This window comes from Otolemur garnettii, unplaced genomic scaffold (genome assembly GCF_000181295.1).
Source record: "Otolemur garnettii isolate 467f Iridium unplaced genomic scaffold, OtoGar3 scaffold00161, whole genome shotgun sequence".
Classification (NCBI taxonomy): Eukaryota; Metazoa; Chordata; class Mammalia; order Primates; family Galagidae; genus Otolemur; species Otolemur garnettii.
This window is the reverse complement of record NW_003852556.1, coordinates 573,952-590,481: the sequence shown is the minus strand read 5'-3', so window position 1 is coordinate 590,481 and position 16,530 is coordinate 573,952. Positions and strand designations below refer to the sequence as shown.

The window sequence follows — 16,530 nt, the reverse complement described above, 5'->3', positions numbered from 1 at the left end:
AAACAGACCCAGAGAGAAGATAAAGACATCAACACTTTCCCATCCAAATCACCCTTTAAGAGAAGACAAAGCCTATGGGAGTCAGATGTCTGCATTTCGGATGCCATCCCAGATCCCAGCAAGTAGACGCTTTCTGCCTGGCCACGTCTGCTCTGCAGAGTGCGGGAAGCTTCCATGGAGGGCTCTGGCCCTGCTCAGAGCAGCCCTTAGACGAAAATGCATCACAAGAAACAAGACAGGCCCAGCTGCACTGTCAAGCACAGAGCTGAACATTAGTCACAATTGTTGTTTTATTCACACCAGATGCTACTTGAAAAAATTGTGTCCAAACTTATTTTAAAGAAGATGAAGTATTCTCTATTTCAAGGCCTCTCCAGGGCAGAAGTACCAGCCACGGGTGCAGCTGCTTCTGTATCAGGGAGCTGGAGGAAGCAGGGCTGCAGCAGGCCAAAGGCCCACTAACTTGTGACACTGACCTGCCCCAAAGGCTGACCACCGGGAAGACAGCACGAGGCATTTATTTCTTGTTTTTTTCAGTAAGTTGCTCCAAAACAGGTTGATCTTAAACATCTAGTGTGATTAAAACCTGGGCTGGGTAGTTAAGGGCAGGGCTCAGCACATCTATTTCCCTTAGGACACAAACTCTCGATGCCCTGAGTATGGTTAATGCTGCTGGAGGACTCAGCAAGCAGTGTTAGTCTAGGGTTAGTCTGGGCTCCAGGCAGGCACTGGAGAACAAGGGCAGGACAAACAATGTACTTTGTATGGCTGTGAGGGCTGTGGGGCTGGACAGGGAGAGGGAGGCCCGCAGGGCAGAAAGCTTTACTTCTCCTCGGAGGATAGGCGGTGCAGGGCTGCGCCCAAGGCCTCCAGCTGCTCCCGGTGCTCCAGCTCCTGGTATAGGCCTCTGGGGACAGGGTCCAGGCCGTACAGCAGTCCAAATAGGCAGCCAGCTATGGTGCCTGTGGCCGCGCTCTCACCTGGAACAGAAAGGCAAGGTCTGATGCAACTCCATACCCACCTAGCTGGGGCTTTGCTCTTTTCCAAGGAGCCTGTCAGAGACCCCTCAGGCCAGGGTGGGGGTGGGGGTCAAACCCCAGTTCTGCTCTGGGGGGGTGGCGATAAAAAGGAGTGTCCCCTTCTCCCTCCCTGAGGTGGGTGTGATGTCCCCAGTGGTGTCACAATGCTGCCAGAACCAGCGACACTCCAGGATGGTGCACAGAGCCCCGCAGTCACCCTCTGACATATCCTAGAGGGAGAAAGACTCCCCTCCAGCCCCGAGGGTGAGCTGCCATGCAGAAGGGCCCCGGCCAAGGCTGCAGCTTGGACTGTGCCTCAGGTCCCAAGTCTACCCTACTTTGCCCTCAGGCAGTTTTTCAAAATTTGTGAAATGAGGATATTGGAACCAATATTTATATAGCATCTTTTGTAGGCTTGAAAGATTTGCCAGCTCAGAGATAAAAAGAGCAAACTTCCAATCTCAAAGACACACAGCCATCCCCTGTGGCTTCTCTCTCCAGACAACTTCACACTCTGGCTGTCACTGTGTCAGCTCTCCATGCACACACATGCATGTGTACACATACACGTACGCACATGAACATGTGTGCTGGGCAGAGAAGCTGGTGTGGATGAGTTGCAGCCAGGTGGAGGGAAAATGGGACAGCTCTGCAGGGCTGCTCCAAGGCCACACCAGGCTTCCATCAGCCCTATACTTTGTCCCTTGAGTCTTTGTCCCCAGCGCTCCCCACCAGTGCGCTGCACCTACATTTCTCCTCCCACCTGCTCTGTGAGGCCTGTCCATCACTCCCTTGGCCTCCCAGTCCTCCCAGGAGCCCCATCTGCACTGTTAAAGCATTGGGTTTCAGCAAGAGAAACATACATGACTCTTGTAACACTGAACAATGAGAATTCTGTGCTAAGCCCAGAGCTGAGCAGCTGCCCTTAACCATTTATTCCACACTCACACTGACCCCATGGGGTGGGAGCGGCTGGGAGGAAATGGGCCTGTGGCCTCCATGTGTGCTTGGGCCAAGGTGCACTGTGGAGACAGAGAAGGACACACAGGCTGCCTGTGGGCCCCTGGACGCCCTGAGGGTGCTCAGGGTGAGAGGGGTGCTGGCTGCCTGGAAGATCACGACCTTCAAGGAGGGAAAATCTCACCTCCGTGGAACATGGCCCGGTGACACAGCTCTGTCCAGCTGTCACCTGCTCCTAGGAGGGCATCGTATGCAATCATGGGGGCATCATGGCCTCGTCTCCCGCCTCGACCCTCTGAGCTCCACTTTCTGTAGGTCTGAGGAGAGAGCCATAGGTCAGACACACATGCCCACTGGTAGCATGCCTGTGTGTGAGACGGCACAGCTTCCCAGGTCCACCTGACACCCACTCACTGGCTGCACACCCCCTAAGCCCACCTGGTGCCAGCCTTACCTTGTCCCTCTCCTCAGCATCATAATTGTCGGGAAAGGTGGCTTTATCATCTGTGTCTTCACTGATTTTTCTCTCCTCCAAATAAAACTGCCATTTAGCTTCAAAGTAAAACCAATGCTCCTGGTATTCTAAAGGTAAAAAGAGCAGAGTGAGTGGCTCCCAGCTGGGGAGAAAGGAGGGGCACAGGGTGGGTGCAGGCCCCAGGATGGGCTAACGTCCTGGCTCAGTGGTTCTCAACCTTCCTAATGCCTCCTAATGCTACAACCCTTTAATACAGTTCGTCATGTTGTGGTGACCCCCAACCTTAAAATTATTTTCATTGCTACTTCATAACTGTACTTTTGTTACTGTTATGAATTGTAATGTAAATATCTGATATTCAGGATGTATTTTCATTGTTACAAAGGGGTCGCGACCCACAGGTTGAGAACCACTGCTCTAGCTCTTAGAAATGGCAGGAAGGGAGACAGAGGCAGCAGGGGCAGCTCAGGAAGCCTCTGGTGTCTTAGGCTAAGAGGATGCCTGCAGTATTAAGCACTTTCTCTGGAAAATTCTGAACCTATACATTTCTCTTTTTTTTTGCAGTTTTTGGCTGTGGTTGGGTTTGAACTCGCCACCTCCTCCGGCATATGGGGCTGGTGCCCTACTCCTTTGAGCCGCAGCGCCACCCTGAACCTATACATTTTAATTAATTTAATAGCGTGCCTGCCAAACAAGGAGAGGGGGGAGTTCCACTATGTCTAATTCTTTTTTTTAATTAATTAATTTTTTTTGCAGTTTTTGGCCAGGGCTGGGTTTGAGCCCACCGCCTCCGGCACACTATGTCTAATTCTTATAATAGCTTGAAGTGTTCAAGTGACTTTCTGCAGAGGGTCAGTTGGTACAAAGGATGCTGGCTCAGAAATAAGCCAAGTCTGTGGCTGTGTGCCCCACAGGCCACAGGAAGGCACCCCCACCCAGCAGCCCTCGGGTCATGGCAAGGTTGGCCTGCCCTGCCCTGCTGTTCACACTGTCTCTTTCTCAAGGCCAGAGAACAGGAGGTGTGGGGGACCTGCCCGTGCAGGGTAGGGAAGTCCTGGATGCTGGAAGGTGCAACTGAGATGCTGCAGAGGGGACACTGGGTTCCTGGCCACGGTGAAGCCAAGACAGGCCTGGGATGGGCCTGGGATGCAATTCCCATTACCCAGGGATTCAGGGGCCCTGGGAAATGCTGTTTAGGTTGTATAGCGTGAAGATGGAAGCCACGCATGGTCTTGGTTAGTGAGGTAAGACTCTACCACGGGGGTGGTGGTAGTGGTGGTGAGGCTGGGGCCAGATTGCCAGGCCTGAGGTGGGGACTTGGGCTGACTGCACCCACATTGGGGCTTGTAGTGAGTGTCTTGTTGCCCCTCTGTGGGGAGACAGATACCCTTTAGCTACTCTGGGGACCTCTCCACTAGGCCAGTCCCTCTCACTCCTACCACCCAGGGGTTCTCTTGGTTTCACCTATTTGAGAGGCAAGGAGGAGCTGAGTGTATCCAAACACGCCCAGTGTGAACCCAGGGCAGCCTCTTTCTGGTCACCAGTGGGTTGAGGCCCGGCCAGAGAGGGAGGCCAGCTCACCTGCCATGTGCCGGATGGTTTTCCGGCAGTGCTCCTCTGCTAGCGGGAGCACCCGCAGCATGTCTCTGCCCCACTGCACGAGCGGCTTTCCTTGTGCAGCATAAGATGAGAACAGGGCGGTGCACAGAGACCCGAGGAAGCCTGGGGGCAACAGGAAAAGAGAGAGACACTGTCATGTGGGCCACTTGGACAGGGCCTAGTGGTCTCTGGGCACTGTGTGGCATAGGATATCAGGGCAGGGTCAGGGTGTCTCACCACCTTGGCTGCATATAAGTGCACAGGTCAGAGGCCTTGAGTCTACCCTGACATGTGCAGCCATGGCACTGCCCACCCCAGGACGTCCTCATCTGCTCAAATTGGAGCCCTGTCCCTGCTGAACATAGAGGCCTGCCCCACTTAGCACTCACTATCTACTTTCTGGCTATATGGGTTTGGTGGCCCTGGGACCTTGTGGCAGTGGGTGGCAGTGTCTTTCCTCTTGTGTCTGGTTGTCTTCAGCAGTACGTCCTGAAGGTTCATCCATGTTATTAGAAAGAACCTCCCCTCCAGGGCTGAGCTGCCCTCTGAGGAGGGACGCTGGGCTGCATCTGCCTTTGTGGACGCAGCTCTTTGAGGAGCCACATGAGCTCTAACCCTGCAGGACATTCCTGCCCTCTGTCCTCATGGGCCCTGTGTGGGCACAAAGATTCCCTAAGCCAGTGGGCAGGAGTGTGAGACAGTGGGAGCACATGCGACTCCAGGACACAGTAGTGCCGACTTCAGAAGGCTGGGGCTGCCTGTGTCCCTGCTGAGGGCTCTGTGCGAGGCAACCCTGGTGTGTGAGGCCCTACACCCACCCTGGATGGGCCAAAGGGCAGTCCTGGTGCTGCTGACCTATCATGGGTCCCTGGCAAGTACTGTGTGCTTGAACCTCCTGCTCCACCCCCTGCACGATGCGAGTGTGATATGGCCTGGTCAGGGCTATGTAGGGACCAGGCCGTGTAGGGCCCTATAGGCTGGGGGCACGGTGAACAGTGGCCACTCCAGACAGCCACTCCTCAGCCTTGGTGCCACTATATGGAGATGCTTCCCTTGACTTTTAGGGCCATGCAAGGAAGTGTGCATCTGGACAGGGTCTCGGCTGGGGGTGAGAGCCGTAGCCCCTGGAAAAGGCTAATCCTCAAGCCCAGAGCTTGGACCCTGGCCCTGACCTTGGGGTGCGTGCCGCCACCTCTCGGGTGTTTGGTGCTAGGCTCCAGGACACAGGCCGCTGTGATAACTGTGAAGCTGCTGCCAAAGGTGCTTTGAAAGTTGAGAAGGATGAGTGGGAAGCACCTCCAGGTACCCGGTGGGTAAGATCAGCCCTTCGGCATTTCAGTCACATCAGAGAAACACAAAAACTTCCCAAACACTAAACATGTGAAGTAACATTTTTTGGTAAGAGTAGGAAATGTATTTGTGTTTTAGAAATTTAAATTCTTTTAACTTTTCATTTACTCTTGGTTGAAGCAGTCAGCAGGGACTGCTCTATCCCTTTCTGGTTCCCTAAGAGTTTGGGGGTGGCCTGCAACACCTGCCCCACACTGATGGTAGCTGGAGAGAGAGCAGTCGCAGGGCCCCAGGCAGCCTTGGGGCTGAGCATGGACTGGGCATCACCCTGGCTGGGGCTGAGTGCAGGTGGGAAGTGCCCCTCCTATCCTTCTATGCCAGTCCCAAATCATGGGCTACTTCTGCCCACCAGGTGCCCCTGTGTGGTGGGACTAATCCCTGCACAGACATGGAAATGCCTTGCTCAGGGGTTATTTACTGTCCAGCTATTTCTTCCTCATATGCCTCAGTAAGCAGATGTGAGCACATCATCACAGCCATGCTACAGGTGGGGAGCAGCCACACCAGGGTGTAGCCATAGTGGGAAATGCTGTCGACTTCCTGGACTAGTCTCCGTCAAAGGCATCACCCAAGCCATGATGCTTGACTTGCCGGACCCCAACCTGTCCAGTGCAAAACCCATGAGGATTCTTTCCCTTGCACAGTTTTATCAATGCCACACTTAGCTGTTAGGTGCAAAATAGACTTTAAGCAAAACTGAAGATTAAGGAATATAAGCCAACTCCCCCAACAAATGACCAAATCAAAAAATGAATGTGATTGCTTTAGACTCCCCTGCACACTGGCTCCTTCACGTACAGACAGATGCCAGATAGCACCAGCCTGGCGAGGTTACCTGTGGGGTGGTTGTGGGTCATCCTGCCACACTCGAGGCTGACCTCGACGAGGGTCTCCAGACGCCTCGGGTCCCAGTACCGCATGCCAATGCACATGGCTTTAGTGGCAGCTCCGAATCCTGAACCTACATGGAAAACAAAATTCCTGAGTTTAGACTTTTGCTCCAATGATTTCACCTGTGACTATATAGCTTTTGTAAACAACTTTAAAAGTACACAAATTTGTGTAATAACATGTTTTTCATAGGAAATTTACTTAAGTTAATAAGCAATGGCAAGCCACCCACATGGCTGATAGCAGACAGGAGCAGAGATGAGCCAGGCTCTGCGTCCATGTGTTGGAGCTCTGTTTAGTTGTTAAAAACAGATTTTTTTGTGTGTGTGTGTGGGCTGGGGACATACTGATAAGAGGCTCCTACCTGGGGAAAATATAGAAGATGGAACTGTGTATGTGGCATACCCTCAATCACAAGTTTTACCTTTAAAAATGGCTTCACTGACTTCTAATAACATACAATAAACTACATATACTCAGCACACGCACACTCACGAGTTCTGACATGTATGAACACTCAGGAACCTGTGCCCAGATGCAGAGAGGTACACACCTGTCATCCCCAAAGCTTTCTCTGTCCTTTGAATCTGTTCTCCTGCCTCACCCCAGCAGCCACTGATAAGACACTCTAGTTGCCATTTTTAGAGTTTTATATAAATGGAATCACACAGGACCAGGTGCAGTGGCTCAGGCCTATAATCCCAGTACTTTGGGAGGCTGAGGCAGGAGGAACTCTTGAGTCCAGGAGTCTGAGGCTACAGTGAGCTGTGATAACTGTACTCCAGCTGGGGTGACAGAGAGTGACCCTGTCTCAAAAAAAAAAAAAAAATCAGAGTACCCAATTCAAGAAACATAATGACTATTCCTATGTGACAATATTTTCATATGGACAAAATCAGAACAGAAAAATAAAAACCCCTATTTGGATAGGGTGGTAAGATTATATGAAAAAACATTTTAAGGTCAAATAAGAAATTTTAACATTTTATGATATTAATAAAAAGATCAGTAATTTTTTAGATATGATGACATTTTGATTGTTTTAAAAAGGAACTTCTTATTTTCTGGTGATGCACACGGACATGTTCATGGCTGAACTGAAACGGTTTGCTCTAACTGCCCAACAGAGGGCACGCAGTGGTAGGAGCTCAGCAGAGTGAGCATGGCCATGACTTGACTGTGGCTGTGGACAGCTGCTCCCAGCCTCAGGCACAGGGAGGCCAAGAGCGTAGTTCATGCCTGGCCTCTGCACCCTCCCCGCCTCGGCTGAGGATTTCCTACCATTGGCTGGCTTAAGGGCTCCATCTACAAACGCTAAAAGCAGCCCAGCTTTGTTAAATTATTCTCTCTACTCTTGCATTGTTTGAATTTTTCACAACAAAAAGTTCAAAAAATTTTTATGTATTCTAATAAATAACATTCAGATTAAAAAATACAATATAATTTCTGTAGAAGAGTATCTGAGACAGGTCACTGGAGTGTCACTGGGGTTATAGGACTCCTACTGAAAGAGCTGCCAGCAAGGTAAGCCAGTTTTATTTCATATTTTAATTTATTTTTTATTATTTTCACTGACTCATGGAAAGCTTATTACATGATTCTGTTCAATACATTTATGGTAGGTGGTCGTTAATTTCCAGAATATTTAACTTCCCTATAAAACTTTTCATTTTTTACTTTAAAAAAATTTGAAAATTATATTTTATCTCTAATTGACAAATAACAATCACATATATTTATGGGGTAGAGTCCTAGAAATTGAGATAGACAAGGAGATGGGCTCTGATGCCTCAGAGGGAAAGACAGCAAGGCCAGTGCACCCTCCGTGGCTCCCCAGGGCCTCTGGAGGAGGCCAGAGGTCTGGTGCACCACAAGTGCATTCTCACAGAGAGGTGGCTTAGCTCAGGGAGTGTCTGCCTAGTATCAAGAGCTCTCTCAGAACTCGGGCTAGGAAACAGGATGCCTGACTCTAAGCTGTTCCTGAAAAGAACACTATTTACTTTAGGTTTTTATTTTAAAATTATACATGTATATGATGCAGAAAAAGAATAAAAGTGTATGAATCAAAAAGCAATTAAGAAAACAACAGGACTGCACCTGTGGCTCAAAGGAGTAGGGTGCCGGCCCCTTATGCTGGAGGTGGTGGGTTCAAACCTCGCCCCAGCCAAAAACTGCAAAAAAAAAAAAAAAAAAGAAAGAAAGAAAACAATAAGCACTCCCATTCCACAAGGTGCAGGCTCAGACACCCCCTGGAGAGGCCTGACCACCCTTGGCTGGGGGGAACCAGACCTGAGGGTTCGTGCCCTGGTCTCTGCGTGCCTTAGTGCACAGGGCTTACCACAGTCACCGTCTCCCACAGAGGGCATCAGGTAACACTGAGGAGGTGCCAAGAATGCCCTGTGCACATGCCTTTGCTCACTTGTGTTAGCACCTTGTCATCATGGGTCCTTGAAATTGCTGGCAGTGGAACTGGCAGGTCAAATTGTTTGGCATTAGAGACTTTTGACAGGTAACCCAGATTCCCCCCAAAGCGGCTCATGGTCTTTACCCAGGAGGCGATTATGCCCTGGGCTGTCCCGGCAGGACTCAGCCTACATCTGTCCACATAGCCCCTTGTGCCGTCCAGAGTGCTTTTCCCTAGGTCTGGTCCATGTGCGCTGCCAAAGCTGCTCACCTAGCCTCCCCCATTGCTGTGGGTGTCCAGGGACACACACGTCTCTGTTACTTTGTCACAGAGCACATTTCCTCTCTCAGAAACTAGCCTACAGCCATTTCCTCTTCTGCTACAAATGAGTCCAAGTTCCCAGCCTGGAAGAGGGGCTGTGTTGCAGTCGGGCCAGTTGGCCTCACCTGCTCAAGATGAGCACAGAGGGCAGAAGCTGTCAAGGCAGATGTGGCTCCCTGAACCGGCTGCAGTGAACACAGCACAGTGCTGTAGGGACAGGCGTGTGGATGCTGCATGTTTTCTTGGCATTACAGAAAAAAAGACAGACTTAAATGGAAAGCAGTGGAAAATATGCCTTAAAATAAACCAGGAACAGTTGAGAAAAACCCCGTGGAGGAGCCTGTGGACTCTCAGCGCTGCAAGCTCATCTCCTCTCAGGTACCCTAGAGGTGCCGGGGTTAGTGGAAATGGCAGCAGGTCAGTGCATGTGAGACCCCTGGTGGGGCAGCTGAAGGGAGAAGGGATTTCCCTGACCCTTTTCACTGAAGGGCGTGTGCCAGGCAAGCAGGTAGTTGTCTGGTTTCAGCTGAGAGCAGCCTTCGATAGTAGATGGGTCCGGCCGGCGTTCTGGAAGCTTCTCGATGATGTCGACGTAGCGCCTCACCATCTCCCGGTAGAGGTCATCCAGGCACCAGTAGTCTGGGAAGAAAGAGCAGGGCATACACCACATCAGAGCCACCAGAGCACAGCCATCCCCAGGCAGGCTCAGAACTGCCATGTGAGCACACTTGGGCAGCCCTGACCACAGCTGTCCCTGTCAGTGGGACAGGCACCTGTTTTCAGGAAGTGGAGACTTTGCTGATGCATGTTAAGGCCCTGGCTGCCCAGAGAGACTTGGCATGGGGATAACTCACTTTCAGTTTCACTCTGATTTCAGACATTACAGTTTGCCATATGCTCTTTACATATGTTACACAGGAGAATCCAGAAAAAACCCACCACATTGTTTCCTGCCAGCAGCTCTCCCCACATGAGAATAAGATGGACTCAAAGTGCCTGTTTCTTGGGCTGGCGGGGAGCACATGTCTGAGGCGACAGAGGCCAATTCTCCCCCGTCTCCAGCTCCCTCCTCTCAGGGGGAGCCCAGGAGTTGTAACCCTGCCCCAGGGGCTCTGGACATGGGTGGGCCTGAGTCCCCCTTAAGAGGCAGGACAGCAGGAAGGCAGGAGCCGCCATAGCCCAACCTCTGCCTGCACAGTGATGCTGACTGTGGAGTATCTGCACCTGGGACAGACAAGTATTATCCTCTCCACAAAAATGTCAGGTCATTTTTTGCCCCTTTTCCCAGATAAGCTCTCAAGATAATTCGTCTTGCCCAAGGCTAGGGATGGTAAGTGTGTGTGTGTGGGGGGGTTGGTCACCCTCCCTAGAATACTGTGGCATCACAGCTCACAGCAACTTCCAACTCCTGGGCTTAGGCAATTCTCTTGCCTCAGCCTCCCAAGTAGCTGGGACTACAGGCACCTGCCACAATGCCCAGCTATATTTTTTTGTTGTTATTGCAGTTTGGCCAGGACCAGGTTTGAACATGCCACCCTCAGTATATGGGGCCAGTGCCCTACTCACTGAGCCACAGGTGCTGCCCTGCATTTTTTTTTTTTTTCTTTCCAGTTTTTGGCTGAGGTCAAGTTTGAACCCACCATCTCCAGTATGTGGGGCCGGTGCCGTACTCCTTTGAGCCACAGGTGCTGCCTGGTAAGTGCATTTTGATTGCAAAGCCTGGGTATTTTTGTCCTTTTGTTAGCCCACAGCATAATGGGGAGTGTCTACACATCCTCAAGAGTGGAGTCTGTGATTCTGCACCTGTGGCTCAAGCAGCTAAGGTGCCAGCCACATACACCAGAGCTGGCAGGTTCGAATCCAGCCCAGGCCTGCCAAACAACAATGACAACTACGACCAAAAAATAGCCGGGTGTTGTGGCGGGTGCCTATAGTCCCAGTTACTTGGGAGGCTGACGCAAGAGAATCGCTTAAGCCTAGGAGTTGAAGGTTGCTGTGAGCTGTGATGCCATAGCACTCTACCCAGGGTGACAGCTTGAGGCTCTGTCTCAAGAAAAAAAAAGTGGAGTCTGAGAGGCCTGGTCACGTAGGGACAGGGCTGTGACAGGCAGGGCGCAGGAGGGTGCACCTCCCAATTCTATTTCTCCCATGACACATTTTATTCTGTACATTCTGAATGAATGTATTTTATTCATTCAGAGCTTCCAGGTCGACTCCGGAGACGGATGACTTTGCCCACGATTGTTGCTGGTGACATCTGTTTGTGGTGGAGGGGCAGGTTCTGAGAGCCCAAGACCACCTCCACCTCCCACCCCACTGCATGGGGCTCCTAACACCTGGTGGGGGTGGTGGGGAGATTAGGAGAGGTGTGTGACAAAATCGCCCCCTTTTCTGAGACAAGAAGCCTCACTCTAACTCTGCAAACCTCAGAAATGTTCAGGGACAGGACTGAGGGTTGTCACCTTCCTGTTCCTCACCCCATTCAGGGTCACTTTCCCTCGGCGAGGGCAGCCAGAGGCCACACAAGACACTGCGAGTCAGCCCAGCTTGGAGTTGGGAGGATGGGGCAGGACCCAGTGAGGGGAGAAATGATGGTGCAAGTCACATAGTAGGGGCGATGGGGGACCTGCAGGGCTAACGTCCACTCGTGCTGGCTGGGCATGTTTGCTGCATGGATGTGTCGAGGCTCTCTGAGGCCCACCATGTGCTGGCTCCCAACTCAGCCTTACCTTTTTGAGCCCTCTAAAATATTTTATTTTATTTTATTTTGGAATCAGATACCATGAAATGTCTGCATTTAACTGAAATTTAGTCTTTTCAAAGCAAAAAAAAATTCATAAAAACAAAATGAGTTTAACATGGAGACAGATCTTCAAAGCTGCTGAGCCTAGGCCTCCTCTGTTTCTCTGCTGTGGGATGTGGCTGTCTGGCTCACTTTTCTATCTCCCAGATGGTGAATCAGTAAGCCTCCCTGCTTCCCTTACAGCTGCATTGTGGCTATCCATGCTGCCTTGCTCAGAAGCCCCACAGAAGGCAGGACTCTGCTGCGTCCTAGGTCAAAACCCCACAGTCCCAGCAGGGCCTCAGGGCTGCACCCACCTCCAGTGCGCTCAGCAGCAGACCCATGTGGTTGGTAGGGACTAAGTGAAACTAAGTCTGCTGAGAGGTGGCTGCACTTCGTCTGCGTCTGCCTGTCTGTGGGCAGCCTGTAGCTGCGAGCTGCACCTCCAGACCCAGCCCTACCACAGTGACCTCAGATGGTCAGAGACAGCACACACTGCAGGCAGGACCATGCAAGTCCCTGTCAAAGCTCCACCACTCATGGGGTGGCACAGCAGGGGCAGTGATCAGCCTCTCTAAGATGAGACAATAATGTTGGCTTCAGGATGATGTGACAGGATGGGGTGGAGGGTCACAGATGAGCACCTGGTACATGAATGCCGCGGGGGAGGTGGCTCTCGTCATCACTAGCGTGGAAGAAAGACCCTTTCTATGGGCTACAATTCTTTCTTTCTTTTTTTTTTTTTTTTTTGAGACAGAATCTCAAGCTGTCACCCTGGTAGAGTGCAGTAGCGTCACAGCTCACAGTAACCTCAAATTCTTGGGCTTAAGTGATTCTCTTGCCTCCGCCTCCCAAGTAACTGGGACTACAGATGTCCACCACAACGCCTGGGTATTTTTTGTTGCAGTTGTCATTGTTGTTTAGCTGGCCCGGGCTGGGTTCAAACCCGCCATACTCAGTGTTTGGAGCTGGCACCATAACCACTGTGCTATAGGTGTGGAGCTAATTTACCCTTTTTAAATGCACACCCTGGGAGGGGTACACTTGCCCTGTGGGTCTGGCCTTGAGTCAGCTGTCAGCATGGACTGCCCACCTGAGCCAGGTGCCTTCTGGGGTCACCTTGCAGACCCAGACACATGGTGCAACTGAAGAGCCCACAGAGATGAGGCTGGCATGAAAAGACACGTGGGTGCATGTGCTGTGTGCAGACAGTGTCAGACAAACACGGGAAGCTGAGTTTAAGAGCAGGTGCTGACTGTGTGCAGACGGCACACTGCTCTTGGTTTTGAGGTCACACTTTCCAGGGGGTTTTTCCTTGAGGTGTGAGGAGGTGTGTCACTCTCCATGTTGCTGGTCATTGTCCCAGTACTGCTGACCATAAGGGTGCCTGAGAACCTGCCTGAAAACACCAGAAGCAGGAAATACTTGGATTCCATAACTGGGCAGACACAGATACTGTGGCGCCGTATCTTATCACAGCACGAAGTTCTCTCCTGGTTATTTAGGGATTGGCCACAAGTTGACCGCATTCCTACGCAGTGACCACAGCACTAAACTGGGCATGCACAGCAGGCAGATGGAATGGTGAGGCCGACGTGTAGGTGAAATCTCACTAAGTAGTTGCCTAGATTTTAATTTTGCAACAATAAACTAACAACATCTACAGGACTTCAAAGAACACACGTGAATTGTGGGAAAGCTGGGTATATGCTGGGCTAAAGCTGGACTAACAGCACCTGCTGTTTCCCTAAAATTTGTGCAAAATCACAAATTTGCTGCTAAAATCAATTTGCTACTTAAATAATACTTTGATAAACTTTGTCCCCCACCCAGATCGATCAGTTTTATAGCATTTTCTCACAACACATTCATGTATAGGCAGCTACCTATGCTGAATTATTTTGGTAGATAATAATTTAAACGCAATTCATTGGAATTTAGAAGTAATTTCCAAGTAATTTTATTTTAATACGTCCAAATTTCAAACTGGCTTATTATTTTATATTCATTTGTAGCAAGTCTGGAACAAGAATGCTGGACCTCTGCAGTGAAGCTGTACTGGCACCCCGCACCCCCAGACAGCTCTGGAGCAAGGGGCTAAGCAGAAGGTGCTGGCTTAGTTAGCAATTTTATAAATGTAAGTGGAAAGTCACTTTGTAGAGACTGAATCTTAACTGTCTGCAAAGTAATGCCTTCCTTGAAGAGACACTATGGGAGAAACTTGATGGCTACACTTGACCCAGGCCCACAGGTGTCTCCTGCATCACCACTTCAGCATCACCTTGTGAGATCGTGAGGCTTACACACAGTGCCTTCCACACCCACCTGCCCAGAGCACCTGCCAGCCTTACCTGTAGTGAGGGCCTCGGCGGTCGTGATGTGCATGACAGTGTTGTCACTCACGGGCCACTTTCCTGGTGACAGCACGAGGTGGTCTAGGCCCCCAGAACTTTGCAGTTCCTCCCGGATCTTCATGCCCAAGGCACTATTCTCCTCACAGACATTTCTGTAGCCAAGAGCATCACCAACACTCCCCAGGAGCATGGCAGCCTTAAATTTCTCCATTCTGGGAGGCAGCCCCTCTCACCAAACAGCTGCCTAGCGTCTGGCCTTTGTCCCTTCCTGGGCTGCCTTCAGCCTGCCCTGTTGACCTTTATAGTGGTCATTGTGTGGCTGTCCGGAGTGTCCTTTTCTGTCTCTGCAGGTGGCACCAGTGAGAAGACATTCCTGAGCCACCACGTGGCAGGTATCAGCTTCCTCTAGTGTCTGGCAGGCACCACCCCTTTAGCAAAGGGGCCTGCTGGCTGCAGTCAGCATTCAGGGCCACCAGAGAGTGCTGACAGAGCAGTGGCTCTTTCCACTGTCCCTGAAGGTGTCCACAGAGGTCCCTGTGCACAGCGCAGGGTGATGTGTGGGAGTGTGGGCATATACCCTGCTCTGGAGCTGGCCTGCCCCAGGGCTTCTGTGCCCACGTTCTCCACCCCTCATCTTCCCCAGGCAGTGGCCCATCTGCTTTATCTCTATCTAGCTTTGTCTTTTCTAGAAATTTCAAATAAATGCATCTTATTAAGTTGCTGTGTACTAAGAAATTTCCTAGAAATTCTGAATACACCATGTGCCTGTCAAGTCTGGAGTCTTCACTCAGCACAATATTGATATTCCTCTCTGATATGCAGCTTTAGCTTTCAGAAAACTTTGACTCTTGATTATAAAACATGCTGATGATAGAAAATGTAAAAGATGCAGTGTTCAGGAGGAAAAGCATACCCAGGCTCCGTGCGAAGCATCCTGACATTTCTCACTATCCAATGGTCACAAGAGGCTCCAGACCCCTTGTGGGCAAGTGCCACTGAGCCAAAGCTTCCTCAGAATCTGAGCCTACCGTTACCAAGCATGCAAGCCTCCCCACCAACACAAGGAGAGAACACCCAGAAATGTGGAGAGGTGGGGGCAGCAAAGTGTGAACAGACAGGGCTCCCAGTCCATTTCCCTGCCCTGCCCCAGACAGCCTCTCTGCGGGGACTGGGCTCCTGGGTCCTGGTGGGGAGTTACACATGGACTTAGAAACATAATTGACAAAAATAATTTTTTTTTTTTTGTGAGGCAGGGCCTCAAGCTGTCCCCCTGGGTAGAGTGCGGTGGCATTTCAGCTCACAGCAACCTCCAACTCCTGGGCTCAAGTGAGTCTCCTGCCTCCACCTCCCAAGTAGCTGGGATGACAGGTGCCCACCACAACGCCTGGCTATTTTTTTTGGTTGCAGCCATCATTGTTGTTTGGCCAGCCCGGGCTGGATTCGAACCCACCACCTTAGGTGTATGTGGCTGACGCTTTAGCTGCTTGAGCCACAGGTGCCAAGCCAATAAATTCCTTTTTTATAGAGACAGAATCTCACTTTGTCGCCCTCGGTAGAGTGCCATGGTATCACAACTCACAGCAACCTCCAGCTCTTGGGCTTAGGCAATTCTCTTGCCTCAGCCTCCGGAGTAGTTGGGACTAATGGCGCCCACTACAAAGTCCGGCTATTTTTTTGTTGCCATTTGGCCGGGGCCAGGTTTGAACCAGCCACCCTCAGTATATGGGGCCGGCGCCCTACCCACAGGCTCTGCCCCGAAAATAAATTCTTTTTAGTATCAAGCAGGACAGTGAGATGCTTTAATCCAGGACCATACCAGCACTTCTTTTTTTTTTTTTTTTTTATTAAATGATAGCTGTATACATAATGCAAACATGGGGTACAGTGTAGTGTTTTCATATACAATTTGAAGTATTTTCATCAAACTGGTTAAAATAGACTTTGTGTCATTTACTTAGTTATTGTGTTAAAACATTTATACTCTAGTTCTAGAAAAGTTCACTTGTACCCTTGTTAGACAGACCATATAGGTGATCCTTCCAGTCACCCTCCCACCACCCATCCGCCTTTCTCCCCTCCCCTCCCCCACCCCCTCCCCACATTCTTAGGCTAGAATTAGGTTGTAGCTTTCATTTGAGAACTATAGTTTCAGCACCTCTTAAGTATTATTATTCCAGCCAGCACACTTCTGTGATTTTGAAATATAGTCATCAAACCTGAGAGGTGCATAGGTGTCCCATCCAAACAAGGCAGTGACAGTGGCCAGAGGTGGGGACAGCTCTCCTTAGATGACTGCTCATCCAGGGGAGAGCAGCACCGTTTGGCTGAAATGGCACAACCCCACATCTGGTTTCTGTTGTTGACTCTGGGGCGGT

The 16,530-nt window shown here is 50.7% G+C and overlaps 1 protein-coding gene across 1 annotated transcript; it reads right to left on the bottom strand.

Moving 5' to 3' along the window:
• Window positions 1-822: 822 nt before the first annotated feature.
• Window positions 823-14,366, bottom strand: ADPRHL1 (ADP-ribosylhydrolase like 1). Its single transcript, XM_003799982.1, has 7 exons — window positions 14,153-14,366; window positions 9,494-9,658; window positions 6,239-6,364; window positions 4,036-4,176; window positions 2,434-2,561; window positions 2,164-2,296; window positions 823-980 (listed from the first exon to the last, which is right to left on the bottom strand). The coding sequence occupies exons 1-7, from the start codon at window positions 14,364-14,366 to the stop codon at window positions 823-825; spliced, it is 1,065 nt and encodes a 354-aa protein (XP_003800030.1).
• Between the last annotated feature and the right edge of the window lie 2,164 nt (window positions 14,367-16,530).